Source organism: Leucopleurus acutus (assembly GCF_964270905.1).
Source record: "Leucopleurus acutus genome assembly, chromosome: 16".
Taxonomy (NCBI): Eukaryota; Metazoa; Chordata; class Mammalia; order Artiodactyla; family Delphinidae; genus Leucopleurus; species Leucopleurus acutus.
This window is the reverse complement of record NC_139158.1, coordinates 29,730,427-29,754,877: the sequence shown is the minus strand read 5'-3', so window position 1 is coordinate 29,754,877 and position 24,451 is coordinate 29,730,427. Positions and strand designations below refer to the sequence as shown.

The following is a 24,451-nucleotide window of genomic DNA, read 5'->3' as shown; positions in this document are numbered from 1 at the left end:
CTTAAAACAGCTACCGTCATTCACTTTGCTCAGAGATCTATAATTTGCCCAGGGCTCAGTGGGAATAGCTTATCTCTGCTACACATGGTACCAGCTGGGGACTAGAGGATCAGCTGGGGGCTGTGGGTCCAGGGCCTTGGTTTCTCTCAGTCGGTGTCTCCATGGTTGCTTGGGCTTCCTCACAGCATGGCGGATAGGTTCCAAGAGCATTTTCATGACCTTGCTTAGAAATCATACAGGATCGCCTCCACTGTACTCTGTTGGTCTAGGCAATCACAGAGGCCCACCCAGGTTCAAGGAGAAGGGACACAGACACTACCACCTGATGGGAGGAGGGTCAAGGTCACACTGTAAGAAGAGCACATAGTGGGGGAGCTATTGCTGTGGCCAACCATAGAAAGTATAGTCCACAAGAAAATACGTTTCAGTGCCCCTCGGGTCCTTTCTGTTACATCAAGGAGAAGGTCTCAGATTGGTACTCGTTTGTCTTAGAACTTCTCTGACTCCTGGGACTCCCTTTTTATCAAAAGAGCAAGCTTTAGGCTATAATTTAATAAAAATATCTTTTCAATCTATTTTCATGGTCACCTTATTTATTGTAAGTAATTCCGCTTTTCCATTCATTGTAATGATAGGAAGTTAACTTTAAAATACATTTATTTTGGTAAAACATGAGTGCTTTCAAGAGAAGAATTGAGGACAAGTTCTACTTTGCTGCTCTAGATTTACTCTCACATGAGCATATGAATAGGAGGTTCCTTTGTCTGTTGTAGCAAAAGTTTATAAACAACCTGAATGGCCATCAGCTGGGGAGCTGTGAAATCATTAAGAGTCACGACTGCAGTGGGAGAGAATGCAGCTATGAAAAATAGTGAGGCGCGTCCCTGCGTGCTGATGTATCACCAAAACGCGGGCTTCATTGGTAAAAGCAAAGGGTGTATGTGGCATCTGTGAAAGGCAAGGCAGGGGGTGGGGGGTACAGCTACATGTATACTTGGAAATGCAGAGTGGACAGATAACAAGACATCAGTAGTGGTTGCCTCTGCAGAAGAGGACCGGGGAGATTTACCATCCACTATAAAAAATTCCACATCTTTTTTTTTTTTTGAAAATTGACCCGTTTCAATCTCTTGAAAACAAAAACACGACACAACATCAGTTTTGTTTTTTTGTTTCGTTTTCTTTTGTTTTGCCATCTACAATTCAGTTATATCTAAATTCTAAGACCAGAGTCCCCTGCCCAGAAGCAAAGAAAAAATTCCACACCTTTTAAAATAGGAACATGCTAATGTATTATCTATTCAAAGCGATTGATAAGCTTAATGTCTTCAAATAGAATAAAGTGACAAATCTTTCCCCCTTTCAAATAAATGAACCGAAAGGCAGTGCCTAAGGGTAGGAGGAACACATCACCCCTCCCTGGAGGGAGGTTCCTTCTGGTCCTGGGGTGCAGTGGAGGCGTCTGTCATCCCACCTGCTCTGCCCCTAGGGCCCGGTCCCTCCCCCCATGGAGACTTGGTCTGCATTATGGTTTGTGGTCCCGAGCCCCAGCATCCCTGCCGGCCCCCAAGCCCCTTGCGGCAGTGCCAAGCCTCATTCTTCACGGTCTGGTTCCCTAATACAGGATCTAACACCCACACGTTTGTTGAACTGGATGCCAGAGCTCTTCAGCTCACACATCTGGCCAGTTTGGAAACGTGCACACCTGTGTGCCCAGAGGCGCTGCCGGTTTCTTGCCGTTGCCCTGGTCTCAATGATGGTCACTGCACTTCGAGATCAGGGAGAGCCGTCCGGCCGACAGCTGGGCCTGGTGCTGCTTCCCAACCCTGGCTGGGCCCCGGAAGGACCTGAGGCCCTTTGTGTAGGAGAGTCACTTTTTTTTTAATTTAAGTACACAAACAACATACCTCTTGGAAAAATCAGAACACTGCATATAAATTAAAACGACCTTGACCCCTCACCCACAGTCCCACCTCCTCCCCTCCAAAGAGATAATCACTCTGCACCCTGCCAGACATTTTCTTAAACTTTTCTTTTACACACACATACTTGAGTCCATAGAAAATATACAGTGTGATTTTGTGTGGTTTGATTTTATACAAATTGTGTCATACTGCATGTGTCATGCAGCAACATTTTCCACTCAGCAGCACGTTCTTGAGACTAAACCTTGTTGAAACATCTAGAGATCTCATTCCTTCCTTGTTATTGCCATATGTTTTTACACCGAATAAACATACATTTTTTTAAAAAGCTTTCCCTTCTCACCGGACATCTGGGTCATTACAGCCCGAAATCCAGCTGTCAACATCCTTGTTCCTGTCTCTCAGCCCACGCGTATGTCTTCCTGGGAACATACCAATTGCCGGGTCATAGAGTGTGAAACTTTCAGTTTTAATAAATAATGCTGATTTGCCCTTCAAAATGGCTATGTTAATTAATTCTACAAGCAGCGTTTGAGAATGTCAGTTTTTCTGTGGCCTCCCCAGTACCTGATGTTATCAGCCATTTTTATTTTTGCCAGTGCGGTGGGATCCAGTTCTCATTTGTCTCCTGATTTAGCACAAGGGGGAGCACCTGTGTGTGTGTTCATTCTCTCGTCTGTGAATGGCCTGTGGAGTTCTTCATATTTTCTCCTTTATTCATCTTTTGCCTTTTAAAGGTATTTTGCAAATATTTCCCCTCGTCTGTTTATGGGCTCGTTTGTTATCCGTGAGGTAAATTTTAATTTTGAGTAGTCAGTTTATCAGCCTTACACTTATTTATTCATATGTATGGATCCTCATTTCTTTTTTAGAGAAATCCTTCCCTAAGGTCATATGGACAGTCTGATAAATTTCTGTCAGTTTAAAAACTAAAGCCCTCGGCCCCACCCCTTTTGAAGTGAAGTTGGTGGGGGAAGGACGCAGGAGACCCAGGTGGGCCGAGAGATTTGAGCAGTGCCAGTGTAGGGGTGGCCCGTCACCTGCACGGGCCTCCCCCGACCACAGGCCAAGCCTCAGAGGCCGCCACGCACCCCGACATAGCCGCCCGCTTCTGAGTCCTCCCCACAAGCCTGCATCCCTCCCTCCCGCTACCTGGGTACCCGGCACGCCTCCCCCCGGCTCAGAGTGAAATCCACGGGCGCCTGCTCCCAGGCAGCAGGTGAAGGACTTGGACCGTGGGCAGAGCTGGGCCCCGTTCCACAGCTCTCTCTCCTGGGTCCTCCTCCAACGGGAATGCTCACAGCCAGCATGTGGAGCAGCTGAGGGGAGAGCCCAGGGGGTGAAGGCGTTTCCTGAGATGCCGCCCCAGGGGCCCGCAGATGTCACCCCAGCCAGACTCCCTTGATCTCTCTGCAGGGTACCCATATGCCCTTCTGTTAGTCCACGGAAGCCGCTTCATTTCTCCTTAACTGCTCCCACAGCTGCTGAAAAGCCAAGGGCTCCCTCCCTCTTGGAGCCATCCTGTCTCACTGGTGACGGTTGCCTCTTAGTTTTCTTACAAAATCTCTCACGGGGCTTTGATGTCTCAATTGCATTTCTGAAAGTTGTTCCACTTTGGGGTTTTGTCCTTCCTTTTTTGTTCTTTGTGACAGAGGTGGTAGGTCTATTTTTCCCCCTGAAGTCCCTAAGGCCCCTGGGCTTTGTAAAGGGGGTTGCCTGCCGACAGACCCCACTGACACCAACGCCCTGGCTGTGCCCGCTTTCCCGGCTCTCACCCGCACATGAACCTCTTCTGTGAATGTGGGGAAAGAAGAGCCAGGTTGTCCTGTTGAGGGGGGAAGGGAAGGGGGAGAGAAAGAGAAAGGAAAAAGGAAAGAAAAGGCATCCTTTATGAGTTTAGTTTTCTCTTTTTAAAAAATAAAAGATTCTAATTGGGGAACATGTTTTAAGTATTGAGTAAAGAAAATAAACTCTACCTACCACAAAGAAAATGTTTGTAAGAAAGAGTGTGAGGGCTTCCATTTCTGATAATACAGAAGACTAGTGTCTTCCATGTGGAACTAGAAATTCTGGATACAGTCATTTTTAGAACTCTTCTTAAATACTTGGCTGGACCCTTGGGAAAGGGAGGACGTTTCTTGCCCTCAATAAGAGAATGTGCAATCCAGACCGTTGAGCCTGTCTGGTGCTGGTGTTTGCCACGGGGTATCTGGCTGTGCCGGGTGGTCATATGCTGGGGAGGAAAGACAGAAACACAAGGTCTTTCAAAGCTGAGACGATAGACCGGAAGGCATCCCATGAAGCCAGGATCTCAGACGGATTATGCTCTCAGAGGGTTAAACTGAGGTAGTGTGGGAGGTGGGGGGAGGGGGAAGAGGAGGGAGGGGAAAAGAAGATGGCAGAGGAGAAATGTACCTATCATCCCTTAGATCTAAATGAAAAGTAAAAATGGAGAGGGAATGTGTGGCGAAACCTTGGCAAAATACCTGAGTCCAAGGGTTTTTTGTTGTTGTTTTGTTGGTTTATAAATTTATTTATTTTATTTATTTATTTTTGGCTGCGTTGGGCCTTCGTTTCTGCATGCAGGCTTTTTCTAGTTGCGGCGAGCAGTGACTACTCTTCATTGCGGTGTGCGGGCTTCTCATTGCAGTGGCTTCTCTTGTTGCCGAGCACGGGCTCCAGGCGTGCAGGCGTCAGTAGTTGCGGCACGCAGGCTCAGTAGTTGTGGCTCGTGGGCTCCAGAGCACAGGCTCAGTAGCTGTGGCGCACGGGCTCAGTTGCTCCACGGCATGTGGAATCTTCCCGGACCAGGGCTCAAACCCGTGTCCCCTGCATTGACAGGTGGATTCTTAACCACTGCGCCACCAGGGAAGCCCCTGAGCCCAACTTTATCACATGTGCTTGGGGCTAGAATTGTTACTATCTGTGTTACCTTTCCCCCCAACCGGCCACCAATAAAATGAAGCCAAATATTAGGTCACAGAACGTATTGGGGTGATGAAAGTGTTCTACAACTGGAGTGTCACCGTCAGTGCACAGCTGTAAATTTACTAACACTCAAACTGTACACTTAAAATGGGACAATTTTATGGTATATAAATTATCCCTCAATAAAGCTGTTTACGAAAAAAAAAACCCACCTACCATTCTTCTAATCAGGACTGTCGTTTTTTGTTTTTTGTTTTTTGCGGAACGTGAGCCTCTCGCTGTTGTGGCCTCTCCCGTTGCGGAGCACAGGCTCCGGACGCGCAGGCTCAGCGGCCATGGCTCACGGGCCCAGCCGCTCTGTGGCATGTGGGATCTTCCCGGACCGGGGCACGAACCCGTGTCCCCTGCATCGGCAGGTGGACTCTCAACCACTGCGCCACCAGGGAAGCCCTCAGGACTGTCTTTTAATGTTTCAGTATATTTCTCTGTGCTTGTATTTCTTTGTAGGGATACTTTTTTTTTTAACATATCAACATCATAGTTATAAAGTTTTTATCACCTTATTCATTTAAAATTGTAATGTCTTTTCCAATGCCATTGCAGTTATTTGTAAATAGGATTTTTTACTTGGGTCTTTAATACGTATTTCAAAAGTACATGTTGAATACTTTCTCATTTTAAAATAATTTCAAGCAATACAGTGGTATAGAGGGCAAAAATTAAAGTTCTCCTGTTGATACCACAGACACACACACACACACACACACACACACACACTCTCCCACCCACCCCAGTTCTCACTTCCCTCCCCATAGGTAACCACAGTTCACAGTTTAGTTAAACATAATTTTTAAATGGATATATAATTTTCCATATGATGGGAAAAAAATCATACTCAAGTGTTTCCCCTATTTGGGGGCATTTAGGTTGTTTCCTAGTTCAGCTGTTTCTTTTAAAACATGTTACAGAGGGGCTTCCCTGGTGGCGCAGTGGTTGAGAGTCCGCCTGCCGATGCAGGGGACACGGGTTCGTGCCCCGGTCCGGGAAGATCCCACATGCCACGGAGCGGCTGGGCCCGTGAGCCATGGCCGCTGAGCCTGCGCGTCCGGAGCCTGTGCTCCACAACGGGAGAGGCCACAACAGTGAGAGGCCCACATACCACCAAAAAAAAAAAAAAAACACATGTTACAGAGGGTTTCACTGGAGGGAACTCAAAGCAGACTGTATATTTAATGGCCCTGCGTTACTCTGGTGATTTCAAAGCCATCAAGGACAAGCAGTAAATTAGACCTCAAATCTGGGAGTAACTTCCAGCTAAGAGAAGGGACCGAGCATAAGCTGAGGACCCCCTGCTAAATGCTTTACCTCCCTGTTCTCATTTTAAGGCATCAGACACCTCAATATAGGGGACATTATTCCCATTTTACAGATGGCAAACCGTGGTTTAGAGAGGCCAAGTGCCTTGCCCCAGATGGCGCATCATCTAGCGTAGAGCTCGGCTCTAAGTTGTCAGACACCAAACTGAGGTCTTGGTGATTCTATAACCGAGCGAGGGGCTCTTCCTTTCCTGTCTTCACTTAATCTAGGTGAATGCCGTCACAGGTGTAAACCACCAACGCCTGCAGGGAAGCACTGAAATGTTACTGGGATTCCGGATTTGTTGGTTATTTTTTTAGGCAGGTGCAGTGCCGAATCCACAGCTAACATTGTACTGATGCTTTATGTGCTTTATCTGAGTTAGTCCTCACAAACAGTGCTTTGAGTGGGAGGGGCATGATCCCCATTTTTCAGATGAGGAATCTGAAGCCCAGAGAGGTACAGTAAGTTGCCTACCATGACTTGGAGGAGGGACTCAGACCCAGGTGTGTGTGACTTCCAGCCCAGGCTCCGGTGCCAAGCTGCATTGCCCGGCAGAACACAAGTCAGCTGGAGTGTGTCCGTCAAGCTGGGCAGCGGACTGCGCCTCACGATGCTCTCTGTCCCCCTCTACCACAGACAACAGCGACCTGATCGCGTGCACGGTGATCACCAAGGATGGCAGCATGCTCCAGCGGTTCCTGGCTGTCGACATTTACCAGATGAGTTTGGTGGAGCCTGACGTGTCCAGGCTGGGCTGGGGAGTGGTCAAGTTCGCAGGCCTTCTGCAGGTACGATGGCCGAGAGCTCCGGAAGCTCTTCTCGGTTGGCTGTACAAACACCCACAAAAGTGTCATCTTTACGGTCAAGTTCTAATGATATAAGGGCCACGTGAACAGATTATCATTGACAAAAGTTAGAATACCTCACAGATAAGAGCCAAGTCCCCTTTGACCAAAACCCAATTCTGACTCCTTTCATCCGTTATCAGATACGGTGCTTTGCCGAATATGTGTATGACTATAACTACGTGTACTGTTTTTAAAAAGTGTACAACATATAGTTGGAATGGGGTGTGTGTGTGTGTATTTTTTATCCTGTCACATTGAATGTATTGTAAACTTTGCTTTTTTCACTCAACTAATGTTTTGGAGAACTGACTGTGTTAGTCTCTGCAGGCTTACTGGTGTTCTTTTAACTGCTTCCTGACCACACACCAAGGCAGAGTTAGCCAGCACCCTGTGGTTGCTTCCAGCTTTTTACCCTTACAGACAGTGCTGCCGTGAACAGAATTGCCCTGACTTCCTTGTGCACTTGGGCCAACGTTTCCCTAGGGAAGATACCAAGAAGTTGGGCTGTGCCTATTTCCTCTCTAGAATGATTGTTGCCACTGGTGATTTATGGACGTTCCTGTGTCCTCCACCTCTCCAGCATGCCTGGGCTCTAAACTGTCAAACGTCAAGCTGAAGCCTGGGTTTTCTTAATGTTTGTCTAAATGATGGGTGACTAATGCCAGCTAGTTGGTCGAACGAAGCGTGGAACCAGATGAGTTGAAAACAGCCTCCAGCTCACGCGCTCCCCAACCATCACCCCCGCCAGACCCCCAGGCCCTGAGTTGCCCTGCGCTGAGTCCGTTTTCTTGCTGGGCAGTCCTGGTTGCTGGCAAGGCCTTGCTGGGGCGACCCACATCCACCTCTCCAGGGCAACCCACTCCCCAAGAGGGCCACCCACGTGTTTGAGGATGCTGTTGCAACCATTTCCCAGCCTCCTCTTTTTCAAGATCTTTCCATTTAAAAAAAGTCTTTTACAGAAGGTGGTGTGAGAAGCAGCTATCTGAAGAACCTCTCATTTAGAAAAAGACTGTCCATTAGGTGACTTAGTGCTTCTTATTTATCTAGGTTTATGATCAATTTCCTTTAGAATTTAGTGTCAGGAAAGTGTTTTTATCCCTCAAAGGATTAACACATGTCGTCCCTCAGACAATGAAAGGCACATAAACCTTTTCTTTTGGTTGTCTTCCAGTAGCTTCCATTCGTCAGGCCATTATTACATGCCAGCCTCTCTCTCCGTCTTAAAAGCATAATATCTCATCTAATTCCCACTGCAACATTTTGTGCCAGATTGAATGCCTGTGAACAGTATCTGTCTTGCTTCATGAGCCTTTTCAACATTTTCCCCACCTTTCTGACTTTCATGTCTGTCTCCTGTCTCCTGCTTTTATCTGAAACCTTACTTAGTGGGAAGCAAATTCTTTGCACAGAATCCAATCTGAGGTTTTAGATTGGATTTGTCCTGAGGATACTTGCTGTACGTGAGTTCTCCTCTACCTTTCAAGTGTAACTTTCTTCAAACGTCTGCTAAGTGGTCCTCCCCTGTTCCTTTCTCGGAGTTAGCTATTTCCTTTAGGGACCAGGAATTTGTCAGAGACATACAAATGGGAGCTAAGGATGCCCCCTTCTTAAGAGAAGCAAGGAAGGAATTGTTACGCTGGAGGAGATCACACTGGAAAGGACTAGGAACTTGGGTTTGTTATCTCTAGTTCTCCGAAGCAAGAATTGTTGGAGTCTGTTGGGCTCCCTGAGGCCCCATGTAGAGGCTGGTGTCCCGTGTGTTTACTAGCTGTCTCAAGTTCTCGCGGGGATGGAACCGGCCGCCACGGCCAGCATCAGCCACTTGAGCTGTCTGTGCTTCCCACCGCTCACTTCCCGCCAGGCCTGGCCTGGCCTGGTTTGTGCCCATCCTTGACTCTCTCAGACTTGGGGGGCTGATGGTCTCCTCCAGAGCAAAAGCAAAGTTCAATCTGGGGGACCTCATTCTAGATGAGACGTGAATCCACAGCTTCCGAGCAGCTACCTTCCCCCTGAACCTAACAGACACCCTTTCTTTGGCCTCCTCCCCCGCAGGACATGCAGGTGACTGGCGTGGAGGACGACAGCCGCGCCCTGAATATCACCATCCACAAGCCTGCATCCAGCCCCCATTCCAAGCCCTTCCCCATCCTGCAGGCCACCTTCGTCTTCTCGGACCACATCCGCTGCATCATCGCCAAGCAGCGCCTGGCCAAGGGCCGCATCCAGGCGAGACGCATGAAGATGCAGAGAATAGCTGGTGAGTGCAGCCCTGGCGGGTGTCCTCTCGGCAGTGGGGCAGCAGCTGCCGCAGGCCGTTAGCATGACTCTCACGTTGACCTTGAGAACCCTTGTGACTCCTCTAGAAGAGGAAACATATGGTTCAGGAATGAGTTGTGTTTTGGTGAGAGAATGGAGAACCTTGAGTGTTTGGTTTCTACAAGTCTAGGGCTGCTTGGAAGAGGCAAGCCCTCCCTCCCAGGCAAGAGGCAGCTGTCAGTGTGGGACGACGGTTCTCCCTCCCGCACACGGACGTTCTCTAGCGTATGCCTGCAAAGCGCTTCGACGTTCCTCTGCCACCTCTGACCCTTAAAACAACCCTTGAGATGAGTGGGGCCTGTTCTGCCCATTTTACAGAAGAGTAAACTGAGGCTCAGTGACTTGCCCACAGCCACGCAGGCAGTTAGTTGGCAGAACCCAAACACAGAACTTCCTACAGTAAAGCCCATCCCTTCCTCCTCTCCGTTCCCAGCTCTCATGAGAGGCAGCCCTGCCTGGTGAGGGGCCATAACCCAGCACTGGATTCGGAAGTGTTATTTCACATTGCACCGGGACTGTGGTGAATCTGTGAGATGGCCCTACACCGCCCAGTATCAGGAAGGCCCCAGCTTTCTTAGAAGTGAGGGCACTGAAATGAGGGCATTCCCTTCATCAGGGTGGAAGGCACAGCGTCTCCTCCTCGGGGAAAAGGCGTTCTGTCAACTCCTAAAATCACGAACAGCCTTTCAGCTCAAGCACCAGTGGTCGTTCTGGTGTGGTCACTGGGAGGCTTTCCAGTCCACTGGGAGAGAAGGGGAGCGTTCTCGAGGGGTCACCTAAAAAGAAACACTTGGAGGGCAGGGTTTCTGGATATCGCGAACTCAGTCATTTCCTGCACGTGCCCCGTTGATTTGCGCAGGCCTGCATCCCATATAGTCCTCACCTTATTTCTCACTTAGCTGAAACTTGGCCTCCAAAATCATTACAGAAGCATTTTGTAATGTGCAAAGTGACTTAAATCATTCAGTCCTTTCTCTTAAGATTTATTTCCAGAGGGTTGTTTGTTTGTTTTTTAATGTAAAGCAATTTCTCACAGCTGGCATCAAGGCTAAATATTTCATTTGAAAATTGAGAATTATGCCGTAAAGTGGCTGTTAGAACTAACGCCTTGGGTATTTCTCACATTGATTTTAAAAAGCCCCTCCAAATTGCTGTATCGTGAGATTTCTGCGTGGAAGAGAGGACAGCAACGGAGACACACACATAAATACACAGGCACACGTGCGTGTAAGTTCTGTCTCACACACTCTTCCCCACACGCATAGATTTATGAACTGTCACAGCAGAATTGGCCCCGTTTGCTTTGGGGTCTGAAACTGTACCCAGGGCTAAGCCTTGGTAGGGTCTTTAGTGTATGGAAGCCAAGAATCCGAGGTGAAGATGGGCCTGGCGTTCATCTCTGAACCGCTCTGTAGGCACTGCTTGTGTTATGAGCCTCAGGCGGGACCCTTGGTGTCACGCTGGTCTCCCCAGCTCGAGGCTGCTGGCTGCCTGCTTGGCATTGTCCGAGGGATGTGCCTGGCAGGGATGTGGCCACACCTGCTACAGCCGTGCCACCCAAAATCTTGTCACCTACATTCCCATCCCACGCACGTGCTGAGCTTGAACCACCGGTTTGTTTGAACGTAGCCCTCCTGGACCTCCCGATCCAGCCGACAACTGAAGTCCTGGGGTTTGGTCTCAGCTCGTCCTCCACCCAGCACCTGCCTTTCCGCTTCTACGACCAGTGCCGCCGGGGCAGCAGCGACCCCACAGTACAGCGCTCTGTGTTTGCGTCGGTGGACAAGGTGCCAGGTAAGCCGGCCCCCACCCTGTGCCACCTCCTGTCCCCTCCGGGGAGCGGGAGAGGGGTGGTTCCAGGACCTTCTCTGTCTTGAGCCTGTGTAGGCTTTCCTTCCCCTCTCAGAAACCCCGTTTCTTAGAACTTATCAAAGTGCTACACAAGATTAAACACAAGCCCCAGAAAGAAATCTTGGCTTTCTCTTTGGTGTTCTGCCGCCGGGGTTTGGTTTTCCAGAGATTTGTTTGAAGGTGTGGAAGAACTTCTCAGAATTAAGGCTAAAAATTTCTTGGAAATTTCTTGGAAATATGTTAGATTATTAGTAACGAGGTTGTGGGAGAGTCATTTCCTCCATGTAGGATGACTAGAAAGAACTAGTGTGTGCAGTTCCTGTTTAAGCCCCTGAAGAAGTGAGACTTCAGAAGAAGGTCCCGCTGCCCCTGGGGCGGCTGCCACTCTCTTCTTTCTGGGAGCCTCTCTTCCCACTTTCCCCGAAGCGCATCTCTAACTTTCCTTCCTGCCTCTCCAAAAGAGAAGCATGAATAGAAAGTTCAGGGTCACCTGGTGAAGCTGAAAGTACTGGTTCTCCAGAAGGGCCGGCAGGCTCCCCCTTCCTGTTCTGACATGTCTGCTTTAAGTAAATCCATATGCATCCCAACCCCTCGAAAGACAACCTTGCCCTTGGTTACAAAGCTTCAGAAAACTGGCCAAGCTGTCCACTTCTCCGCAGTTAGGGCTTCGAACCTCAATTGCAAATGTGGCAAAATGTTTTCAAAAGCAGTTATACATTTAAGAACAAAATCTAGTGAAAAGAACCTGACCCAAACAAGGATCCCTGTTTCCCCTCCACCCCGTGATTCATTCTGATTTCATTCTTTGATTTGATTAATTCATTTCAGAAATATAGTATATACTATAAGCATATGATTTCTTTAAACCCAAACAGGACATGATAAAATGAAAAATAAGACTACTTGGCCCCAGAAGTGACCATGGTTAACAGTTTCTTGCATTTCCTTCCAGAAATGTTTGCTTGTCTGTCTTTACACCCGGGGTTATACCATATGTGTGATGCTACATCTTGCTGTTTTCACTTATTGACAAGTCAGTGTTACGTGTAAGCACATGTAAATCGACCTAACGCTCATTCACTGTTGTGTGGTATTTTATCATATGGACGGAACAAAAAAGTCTTTTATAACATTTTGTATTGATGGACATTTGAGTCATTTCCAGTGTCTTGCTCTTCCATTGTCAAAGTGAACCTCCTCGGGGTATCTTTGTGTAAGTGTGCAAATCTCACGTGTCTATGGGATAAATTCCCAGCAGTGGATCTGCTGAGTCAAAGGGGAGGTTTTTTCATCTTAATATATGTAGTCCCAACATGCACTCTGGAAATAGTGCCCCAGTTCACGCTGCCACCCACTGCCTGCAACTGCTTTCATTCTTTTTTTTTTTTTAACATCTTTATTGGGGTATAATTGCTTTACAATGGTGTGTTAGTTTCTGCTTTATAACAAAGTGAATCAGTTATACATATACATATGTTCCCATATCTCTTCCCTCTTGCATCTCCCTCCCTCCCACCCTCCCTATTCCACCCCTCCAGGCGGTCACAAAGCACCGAGCTGATCTCCCTGTGCTATACGGCTGCTTCCCACTAGCTATCTACCTTACGTTTGGTAGTGTATATATGTCTATGCCTCTCTCGCGCTTTGTCACAGCTCACCCTTCCCGCTCCCCATATCCTCAAGTCCGTTCTCCAGTAGGTCTGTGTCTTTATTCCTGTCTTACCCCTAGGTTCTTCATGACATTTTTTTTTCTTAAATTCCATATATATGTGTTAGCATACGGTATTTGTCTTTCTCTTTCTGACTTACTTCACTCTGTATGACAGACTCTAGGTCTATCCACCTCATTACAAATAGCTCAATTTCGTTACTTTTTATGGCTGAGTAATATTCCATTGTATATATGTGCCACATCTTCTTTATCCATTCATCTGATGATGAGCACTTAGGTTGTTTCCATCCCTGGGCTATTGTAAATAGAGCTGCAATGAACATTTTGGTACATGACTCTTTTTGAATTATGGTTTTCTCAGGGTATATGCCCAGGAGTGGGATTGCTGGGTCATATGGTAGTTCTAGTTTTTTAAGGAACCTCCATACTGTTCTCCATAGTGGCTGTACCAATTCACATTCCCACAAGCAGTGCAGGAGTGTTCCCTTTTCTCCACACCCTCTCCAGCATTTATTGTTTCTAGATTTTTTGATGATGGCCATTCTGACTGGTGTGAGATGATATCTCATCGTAGTTTTGATTTGCATTTCTCTAATGATTAATGATGTTGAGCATTCTTTCATGCGTTTGTTGGCAGTCTGTATATCTTCTTTGGAGAAATGTCTATTTAGGTCTTCTGCCCATTTTTGGATTGGGTTGTTTGTTTTTTTGTTATTGAGCTGCATGAGCTGCTTATAAATTTTGGAGATTAATCCTTTGTCAGTTGCTTCATTTGCAAATATTTCCTCCCATTCTGAGGGTTGTGTTTTGGTCTTGTTTATGGTTTCCTTTGCTGTGCAAAAGCTTTGAAGTTTCATTAGGTCCCATTTGTTTATTTTTGTTTTTATTTCCATTTCTCTAGGAGGTGGGTCAAAAAGGATCTTGCTGTGATTTATGTCATAGAGTGTTCTGCCTATGTTTTCCTCTAAGAGTTTGATACTTTCTGGCCTTACATTTAGGTCTTTAATCCATTTTGAGCTTATTTTTGTGTATGGTGTTAGAGAGTGATCTAATCTCATACTTTTACATGTACCTGTCCAGTTTTCCCAGCACCACTTATTGAAGAGGCTGTCCTTTCTCCACTGTACATTCCTGCCTCCTTTATCAAAGATAAGGTGACCATATGTGCATGGGTTTACCTCTGGGCTTTCTATCCTGTTCCATTGATTTATCTTTCTGTTTTTGTGCCAGTACCATAATGTCTTGATTACTATAGCTTTGTAGTATAGTCTGAAGTCGCCTGATTCCTCCAGCTCCGTTTGCCCACTCTTATTCAACATAGTTTTGGAAGTTTTAGCCACAGCAATCAGAGAAGAAAAGGAAATAAAAGGAATCCAAATCGGAAAAGGAGAAGTAAAGCTGTCACTGTTTGCAGATGACATGATACTATACATAGAGAATCCTAAAGATGCTACCAGAAAACTACTAGAGCTAATCAATGAATTTGATAAAGTTGCAGGATACAAAATTAATGCACAGAAATCTCTTGCATTCCTATACACTAATGATGAAAAATCTGAAAGTGAAATCAAGAAAACACTCCCATTTACCGTTGCAACAAAAAGAATAAAATATCTAGGAATAAACCTACCTAAGGAGACAAAAAGACCTGTATGCAGAAAATTATAAGACACTGATGAAAGAAATTAAAGATGATACAAACAGATGGAGAGATATACCATGTTCTTGGATTGGAAGAATCAACATTGTGAAAATGACTCTACTACCCAAAGCAATCTACAGATTCAATGCAATCCCTATCAAACTACCACTGGCATTTTTCACAGAACTAGAACAGAAAATTTCACAATTTGTATGGAAACACAAAAGACCCTAAATAGCCAAAGCAATCTTGCTTTCATTCTTAAATCCAGTCTTAGGCTACAAGACTGATCGTAGCCCTGCCTCTGTTTTCAGCCGCGCAATATGAGATGATTCTGCCTGCTCAGGGGTCTGGAGGCTTCTTTGTTAAAAATTCTCCAGGTTGCTTTCTGCCCTGTAGAGATGGTTGCTAAGTAAATATAAATGATGACCATGAGTCTAGGTTAACTAAATACACACTGGCCTGGTAAGAAATCATTTCTTTCTTCCTTTTTTTTTTTTTTTTTTTAAACACACAGTTGTGGGCTTCCCTGGTGGCGCAGTGGTTGGGAGTCCGCCTGCCGGTGCAGGGGATATGGGTTCGTGCCCCACTCCAGGAAGATCCCACATGCCGCGGAGCGGCTAGGTCCGTGAGCCATGGCTGCTGAACCTGCGTGTCCGGAGCCTATGCTCCGTGACGGGAGAAGCCACAACAGTGAGAGGCCCGTGTACTGCAAAAAAAAAAAAAAAAAAAAAAATCAATAAACACACAGTTGTAATTTTATTATAACATTTATATAAGCACCGCTTCGTAATTTTTTAAATTGAAATGTAATTGACATTTAAGATGATATTACTTAAGAAATCAGTTCTTTAGGGTCATCAGGGCTTCTCTGAGCTCAGGAACTAATGGGTTAAGGAGAAAAGCTTGGTCCTTATTTCCGCTCCCCCATCTTTGGGACAAGGCAAGTGTAAATTAATAAACAGAGCCGGATGTCACGGTCTTCGGCCTCTGCATAGCCACCCCTCTGTTTGCAGAAGGCTTTGCAATTACTTACTTCTCCCATCCTGCCTGGGCTCCAGGGGAAGAGTGAGGTTATCCAGTGCTGGGGGTGTCACCCTGCCGACAGTGGCCCAGGCCTGCTGCCTCACGGGTTGGGGAGTGGGCAGGGGGGCACAGCTGGAATGCCCAGTGTCTTCTTGCTGGTCCCAGGGTTGGGATACGTGACACTGGGCCAGTTGGGACTGTGGAAGTCAAAGGCGGCGCCTGAACGCAGCCATCCACCCCTTGGCAGTGTCTCCCCCCCCGACAGCCCCTGGTGGTGGGGACATTCTCTCAGCTGTGCCCCGGAGGGCAGCTGCTCTGGGGCCTTGGGTGAAGAGGGCTCGCTGCCCCCCTGTCCTCGCCTGGGCCAGAGGTGTGACCTGAAGAGTGAGCCTTAGCGTGACTCGAGAGAGGGAAAGGAACCCGCCCGCCCCGCTCCTCACCACCTGCTAGCTCAGATTTGGCCCCGCAGGTGCCCAGCATCTTGAGGTCATCCTTCGTTTTCCCTTTGCTCTCCCACACCCACAGGGCTGCTCTGCGTCCAGAACACACCCCACTATCTTCCCCCGCCCCCAGCATCTCTTCCTAGATTGTGGCAGCAGCATCAGCGGCGTTCCCCGGCTTCCAGCCTCGTTCCCTCCCTTCCATGCAGCCAGAGGCATCTTTCTAGAACATAAGTCAGATCATATCATGCCCCTGCCTGTAGCCCTCCAGTACGCTTCCCGTTGCACCCGAAACAAAATCCAGATCTCTTGCTCTGACCTTGTGTGATCGTTGTGGGATGGGCCCCAGCCGGCCTCTCAGACGCAGCCGCCCCCCTTCGTGCTGTCCCTGCCCCGGCTGTACCACCCCTGCTGCTCCTCCAAGTCAGCGCTTCTCAAGGTTTTGGCCTCAGGATTCCTTCTTCTTCTTTTTTTTTTTTTTGGCCGCACGGCATGTGGGATCTTAATTCCCCCACCAGGGATCGAACCCACGCCCCCTGCAATGGAAGCTCGGAGTCCTAACCACTGGACCACCAGGGAAGTCCCAGGACCCTTCATACTCTTTGAAAGGTATTGAGGAACTCACAGAGCTTCAGTTTGTGTGGATTATGTTTATTGATATTTCAGGTATTGGAAATTAAAACTGAGAAAGACTTTAAATATTTACTTATTCGTTTAAAAAATAATAATAAGCCATCCTATGTAAAAATAAATAACATAGTTCTTTATGAACAATAACTGTTTTCCAAAACAAAAAAAGTTCATATTTTTGCAAGTCTCTTTAATATCTGGCTTAATAGAAGACAGCTGAATTCTCGTATCTGCTTCTGCTTTCAACCTGTTGTGAGAGCGTGGGCTCTGGAAAACTCCTCTGTGTACTCCTGGGAGAATGAGTGTAAAAGGAAAATGCCAACATTATTTTTATGAAAGTTCTGACCCTGGGACGCCCCCCAGGGTTCCCCAGACCATGCTTTGAGAACCACTACCCTAACTCACTGTGCTCTCTCCTGCCCCAGGGCCTTTGCATTGAATGTTCTTCCCTACATCTGTGTGTGGCTACTTCCTGCCAATCACTCAGGCTTCAGTCTGCGTGCCACCTGCTCAGAGAGGCCTTTCCTGATCCCCACCCCCACCCCCAGCCCCCCCGCATCATTAGCCTGGTTCATGTTCTCCGTGGCCCTGGGGCTCCGTACCTAATTGACGTATTTGTGTACCTTCCTCCCCCATGGAGAGGGTCACTTCCACGGGGACCTGGAGTGTCCCCTTCACTGCTGTACCGCAGCGCCTAGCACGGCACCTTCATTCAGTCTTCACTGCGTAAGGAGTGAGGCTTTGTTCTTATTCTCCGCACAGCCTCAGAGCAGATCCCGCCAGGTGCCTTCTCCCTGTGCGGACACCAGGGAGAGGAGCAATTCCCACAGGGGCCCCAGACGTTGGGTGGTTTAGGCTGAGGCACTTTGACAAGGGAACACGAGGGAACGGCGGCCCCCAGATCTTCAGCAGCATTCCTCGGCTTAACTCCTGTCACAAAGTGAGTGAGATGTGCGTCCCGGGCACCCGGGTGATAAGACTTGGGTTGGTTGCACGTCAGTTTCACCACGCTCACCTTAACTCAGAGTTTGCTGGAGGGGTCATCGGAAGCCCGGCCCAGCTTGGCCTCCAATGCTGTGGCACCCATAGCCACCATCCGGGTGTTGCTCTGTGTCCCTTGCCATAGGCCACACTGTTGCAACATCCCAGGCCAGGTGGGATCCTTGCTTCTGCCTGGGAACAGTTCACAGGGGAAGAAACAGTGCTGGCCACCTGCCTCTGGGAGATTGCGGGAAGAGGCAGCTCTACTGTGACACATCTTCCAATTTTATCTGCAGGTCCAAGTAATTGTCACAGAGCCATTTGTCTCCCCCTTTCCAAGCTATACATGATTATATTTGATGAAAATATACCTTTCATTTCCTTGGAAGAGATATTAAAGTAGAATATAAATCAGGACTAATAGGCGAGTAGCCACTTTGGTATATTTTTCTTCTTCCATTTGGCTTGGAAAGGAACCACAAATTCTGTTTATTGGCCGGCTTTATGTTTGTGGCTCTCGCCCCCATAGAATGTTCAGCTCCACGAGGGCAGAGGCCGGTGTGCGCATGGCCGGGGAGGGAGGGGTCAGCAGTGACGGGCGTGCCTGGCGGGCAGGCGCGGCCGGCTCTAGAGTCCGGCTTTGAGGTGCGGTGCTCCATGGCTGGTGCCCTCGAGGGTTTGTTCCACTGACGCACGGTGACAGCTGATTGCCAGAATCTGCCAAGGCAGGGCGGGGTGTTGAAAACTAGCCCACAGTGCAGTCTTCCCATGAACACCCGTGGACCAGCAGACCCCAGAGCAGAGGCTATTCCCGGAAGTAAGCCTGGGCATCAGGGGGCAGTGGGCTGCAGTCCACGGGCCGGGGCTCTGGCCTTCCTGACCCCTTCTGGGCTCCTTCTGGCCCAGAGGCTGCTCACAGGCGTTCACCTGGGGGTGGGAGGGCTGGTGACAGAACACCACCGTCCCTCTGGCTCGGGTCCTACCCAGGCCCTTCCTAATTCTTACCCAAACAGAAGGGCTCTTAGAACCCAGCGTGTTACGGGGATTGGAGTGGGACAGCCAAGCAGGTTGACACCCACTGGCCCTTACTGACGAGGGCTCAGTGACATGTTTAAAAAAGTGACCCTTGCCCAGCTGAGGACAGTCAGCTGCCTCCCACCAGCCTTTTAGCTCCAGGGAAAGGACGGTCTGCCTCTTTCACTGCCCTCTACCCTGTTCAGGATAGTCCTGTTGCAGTCTGGCCCCTGCCCCCTTTACACAATTAGCTCCTCTCTCTTCTCTGTCCTGGGCTCTCTTTGCAGATAATAAAACAACCCAGCATTTCAGCCCCATTGGCTTTCTGTCTGCACCTCGCGAGGGCCAGGCGCGTCCTATTCAGGACCTCTGTCCTCGCGCTGCCCTGTGGCTGGAGCCTGAAACCCTCTGTGAGGCTGGTGCCTTCTCAGCGTTCAGCGCTCTGCTCACAGTCCTCTTCGGAGGCCTCCCCAGGGGCCCCGCCCACCCCAGTCCCCCTCTGTGCAGCAGCTGGGTTTTAGTTTTTCAATTGAGGTGAAATTCATACAGCGTGAAATTAACCATTTGACAGTATACAACTCAGTGGCATTTAGTACCTTAACAGTCTCGTGCCACCATCCCCTCTACTAGTTCCAAAACATTTTCCTCAGCCCCAATCAACGCTGTACCCACTAAGCCGTCACTCCCCATCCCCGCTCCCCCCAGGCTTCTGGCACTCACTCATCCACTCTGTCTCTGGATTTCTCTCTTCTGGATATTTCGTACAAACCCTACAATGTGTGACCTTTTGTTTCTGGCTCCTTTAACTTAGCATGGTGTTTTGGAGGTTCATCCACATTGTGGCGTATGTCAGAGCTTCATCCCTTTTCATGGCCGAATAACAGCCCATTGTGTGGATAGACCTCCTTTGATTTATCCATTCTTACACCTGTTGGTGGCCATGGGGGTTGTCTCCACCTTTCAGCCAATGTGAATAGTGCTGCTACGAGTGTGTGTGTATGAGTTTTTGTTTGAACACCAGTGTTCAGCCTTTTGGGCCGTCTACCTAGGAGTGGAATTGCTGGGTCGAATAGGAATTTAACTTTTTGAGGAGCTGCTTTCCCACAGTCTTCAGAGCCCTCACCTTTCACTGAAGTTGCCCACTTGTCTTCTCGTCTGCATCACTGCCCTGCGCTAGGATAGAAGGTTCTGGGGCCCTGTTCGTCCTGCCCTCGATGGCTGACACTTCATGAGCGAGCAGGTGCTCAGTGACTGTCGAAGGCGAAGGCGGGTGGGGACGTGGATTGGTAGCTGGAGGCTCGGACGGGTGAATTGTTCCCAGCAGACTGTGACTTACTTGCCTCGCTCGCACCTGGGTCTGGCTCCGGCTCCAGTTGGTAGGGGCTCGGGGTGCCAGTGGGAGAGTCAGCTTCCCTCACTTCTTATCCCACTGGATTCAGGGTGCCATCTCTCTCTGGGCAAACATCGGAATCACTGAGCACGAGGGCGAGCGCTGTGCTTTCCATAGGTGTGATCTTTGTCAAAGGCAAACAGAGCGGCCTTATCAGTCACTGACCCAGAATACTAAATAGTTCCGTGGAAAGGCAGTGCGGTTCCAGAGCCAGCCTCTGGCAGCTGAGGAACTGAGGAAGGATGCAAGATTACAGTGCCAGCCCAGCTGACCACAAAGCCTCGACTGACATCCGGAAGAAAAAAAAAGAAAAAGAAAGGGAGAAAAAAATCAATGTTTAATTCATAGACCTCAGTTCTGACTTCTCCCCTGGGGAGAACATACTAGGTGCTAATGTCATCTCATGGCAGTGTTCTCCAGAAACTAATTATTTAGGCCTGTTATTTTTCTTGTTTCTAATTATAAAACTGGAGCCAGATCTCTCCTACCAGCTCACCCAAGGGGAAGAAATACCCTTTCTGGAGCCACATGGGAAGGAGAGCCCTCCCCTCCCCGCTCCAGTCTCCCTAGTCCCATGTCAGCCCCTCCCAGCCACCAGCTCCCTGGTCAGAGCCTCGGGCCACTGGGTTGGTGAGTTACAGAAACTTGAATCTGACCCCAAGAGGCCTTTGTTTTTTTTATTTAAAGCAAAATATATAGAGCTGCTAAGCACTTTATGCAGGGTTCTCATTTGATCTGCCTCAGGAGGAAGTTTTTACCATTTTCCTCTTCTACATACGAGGAAGCCACCCACCCAAGGTCACACACACCCGATACCCATCCACAGCAAGGCTTTGAACACAGGCCTGCCCAGGTCACACCCTGAGCCCCCACTGCCACCACCGCCAGTCCCTTGCATTCCTGACTCAGTTTTGATGCTCCCGAAGTGACTTCTCCCCACCTGAGGCCTCAGTGGTATCGGGCAGAATCACATTGCTGGCTCCAACCCTCAGCATGTTTCAGACAGAAAAGTCCTCTATTTCTGGAAGTGTGGGGTACAGTTTGACTGGAAGAATTAACTGTGCCAGGCACTTTGTATACATTAATTCTATCCTCCGCACAGCTCTGGAAGCAAGTAGCACTTGCTCTGCTGTACAGATAGGAAACAGGCTCAGACCAAGCCCACAGAGCTCCCACGGGTGGCCGAGATCCCTGCCTCCACTTCCTGCCTCTGAAGACCACTTGCTTCAAGGCTGGCTTGGTGATGGCTGAGCAGCTCCACCTGACGGCTCTGCCACGTGAGAGGTTGGCAGGACAGAGCCTCAGGAGAGAGGGGACTCTTGGGTGGCCCTGGCCCAGGCAGACCACTCCGCATCCCTGTCTTCTGTGTGACACACCTGCTCCTGAGTCCTCCCACTCCAAGCCCGCCTCCACTGGATCAGGGACAAACCTGCAAAGCTGTGATGCAGAAAGACACTCTTCTCCCAGAGCCACCGCTTCCAAACCAGGCTAGGGGTCAGGGTCACTCAAAGGCCATCCTCGTAGAAATTTGTTCCTGATCTTTCACGAACAAAAAGCAGAAACGAGATTTCAGAATCCTGCCTGAGCAAAAGTAGCAGGATTTGTGCTTCTTTCAAAGCTGTCTGGCATTTGTGTCTAAGAGATCAGTCTTCAAGTGGCTGAGCTGAGTCCATGGGGTTCCTGCTCGCCAGACTGCTTCTCGGTGTCCCCAGGGCAGCTGTGAAGAGAGAGCCTGAGGATACTGCCAGGCTGGGAGCACACAGGCCTCGGAAGGAACCACGTTCCCAAACCAGGGCCCACAGTGTTTCCCCCTGGAATGTGCACCCCCCGACAGACACTTTCCCAGTAGACACACCAGCCCTTGTCTGAGGAGCCCTCTTGTGAAATGAGCACTCAATAGGCAGAGCCAGCCATCGTGCTCCAGACAGGCTTTTCCGGGGGGCGCGGAGGCTGGAAGGAGGACAGAGTTCCGAAGAACTGAGTGTTGCTTCACTTCTTGAGGTCATTACCCACCTCAGATGATGAAGCAGCTGGGTGCCCTGGAGCCTTCTGGCAATGACAGTGCATCAGGGAGTGTGTTGCCGGCAGAGAAAAGCTTGGGAGCCCAGGCAGTGGGGTGTGGGAAGAGACCAAAACCCCAGCTTCATGCTGCCATTTGACCTTGGCTACACCTTGGATCGTTCTGTGGGCTCAGGCAGGCCCACACGGGGCAGCCTCGCTGGTCGCACAGGACAGGCAGGCGTGTTCCAGAGCAAGCAGCACAGCTACTCGTGCGCATGCCTGTCCCCGCGCCCAGAACGCAGCTCCTGTCACTTCTCGACTCCGGACTTCTTAGTATAAGTGAAGTACGTTTATTGCAGAACAATTGGAAGGATGGAAAAGTACCAAGAAAAGATAGAAAGGATAGACTGTCCGGCGTCCTGCCCCGTTGTTCTTTCTGTTCATCCTTTGTGGGGTTTCTTTTCTCAGCAGCAGTGCTTGCCCAGGTGAGAGTCAGCAAAGGAGGCGGCTTAGCACAGCCCTGGAACAGACAGTCAGGTTCAAGTCCTGGCTCCACCTCATCCTCGTTACGTGGCCTTGGGACAGTCAGTCACCCCTCTGGGCCTGTTTATTCATATAAAAAATGGGGATGATACACAGCAGTGTGAATGTACTTAACACGACTGAACTGTGTGCTAAATATTTAAGGTGGTACATTTTATGTTATGTGTATTTTACCACAATTAAAAAGGAAAAAAAAGAGGATGGAAATGTCACCTACCTCATTAAGCTCCCGTGAGCATAAAATGAGTTAATTCACATAAGTACCTGGAACGATTGCCTCCCCACGTGCAGGGTGCTGTAAAGGTTATCTCAGTACTTTTTATGGTCGTTGTTATTAGTCAAGGCTGACCCTTGGGACCCCAAATAAGTTCCCTTTCTACACGTTAAATCAGTTTGCACAAAGTTAATAATCCAGGGGCCCCTCCTGCTGTAAATAACCAAAAAAAAACCTCGCAGTTGTACAGATTTGCTCATTTCAGAAAGGCTTTTATCAAGTGCTGATAAAACACCAGGGCAGAGTTTCCTTTCCCCTGCAGAAGGGCCATGAGATTTCTGGTCACATGATTTGCCTGAGGCCCCACAGCTCTAGAGGCAGAGCCAGGGCCAGAGACAAACAGAGACACGTACCCTGCAGCCCCGGCCCCAGCACATACCCTGCACCCGATACTGGCTGCCATCATTGACTCCACGCCTGCCTGAGCCGGGCAGTTCCACTGAGCCTCGCAACAGCCCTGTGGGGCTGGCGCCTTTCCTCAGTGTGCTGACCAGGAAACCGGAGCTTGGAGAAGGGGAGCACCTGGCCCGTCGGCTTCCCACTCCACAAACCCCTGTGTCTTCAGTCCTGAAGATTATCCGGTGGCAGAACCCCTGAGGATCAGGTGTGCTTCAGGAACCCTGGGAACCATCGCTGTCTCCCATTCCAGGAGCACAGAAACCAGCAGAGAATGTGACAGTGCTCTGTGGATGCAAGTCTCCACGTCTAAAGGGAAAGTCCATAAAGTTATTTGAAGAAACTTTCCAAGCTTTTTCCCATTGATGGTTTTTTCTGCTGAGTCATTTGTTTTATTAACTGCAAGTTATCATTAGCAGATAAGTGATTACAAATGCTAAGGATCGAAGGCTCGTTTGTGGGATAAAACTCAGAAACTGAGAAAATTCTAGCCCTTTGAATTCTAGACCACTTTGATTTGATTTTATTTTTTTTTTTTTGCCTTAAAATGTCTCCCAACTAGCTTGAGGAACCCCAGGGTTCCCCCTGGAACCGGGTTTGAGAACCACTTTACCACTTCCCAAGAATCAGTCATAGTGCCCACCTTGAGATCTAAGAGGATGAGATGCCAAGTAAGCGGCATTGCTTAGTGTGCAGACGGCTGGAAGGAGAGTTGTTAATTCACGAGGACCTGCAAAGCAGGAGAAGAACCAAAACAGAAGGTGGGGACGGGACACAATAATAGCACTCACAGGTTCACAGAGGCCTAAGTCATTGGGTCTTCCACATGTCCTCTCCTCTGTGCCCTAGACGGCCCCCTCAAAGCACGGCAGCTCCTAGGGGCCAGGGTAGGAGACCACCAGGAGAGAAGGAATTGGGGGCCGGGGGCAGGTGAGGGAAGAACTGGCATTTTTTTTTTTTTTAAGGACTTTAAAAATTCCAAGACAGTTACATGATGCATACACTAACTAGGGTCAGGAAAGGGAGGATCTTTCTGAGGTCTCTCGTGAAGTAAATAAATGCTGTGCAGAGCTACATATAAAGAGGACCAGATCAGGGAGAGGGACTTATTAACAGGTCGTGCAGAGCAGAGAGGCGGGCATGGTGGGGCTAACACGTGCAAAGGCTTGAGGGAGCAGGTAACATTTGATGCCACAGCCGTGAGACGTGACTAGG

General features: G+C 48.9%; 1 protein-coding gene across 2 annotated transcripts in view; it reads left to right on the top strand.

The window, feature by feature from the left end:
- The window catches only part of CLEC16A (C-type lectin domain containing 16A), a gene marked incomplete at its 3' end in the record, with an annotated part of 207,021 nt that overhangs the window by 146,642 nt on the left and 35,928 nt on the right, over positions 1-24,451 (top strand). For both annotated transcript variants that reach the window (XM_082857533.1, XM_082857532.1), the window contains exons 19-21: positions 6,849-7,000; positions 9,113-9,317; positions 11,006-11,170. In XM_082857533.1, the coding sequence (XP_082713659.1) occupies positions 6,849-7,000; positions 9,113-9,317; positions 11,006-11,170 (522 nt within the window). The remainder of the gene's footprint in view (positions 1-6,848; positions 7,001-9,112; positions 9,318-11,005; positions 11,171-24,451) is intronic.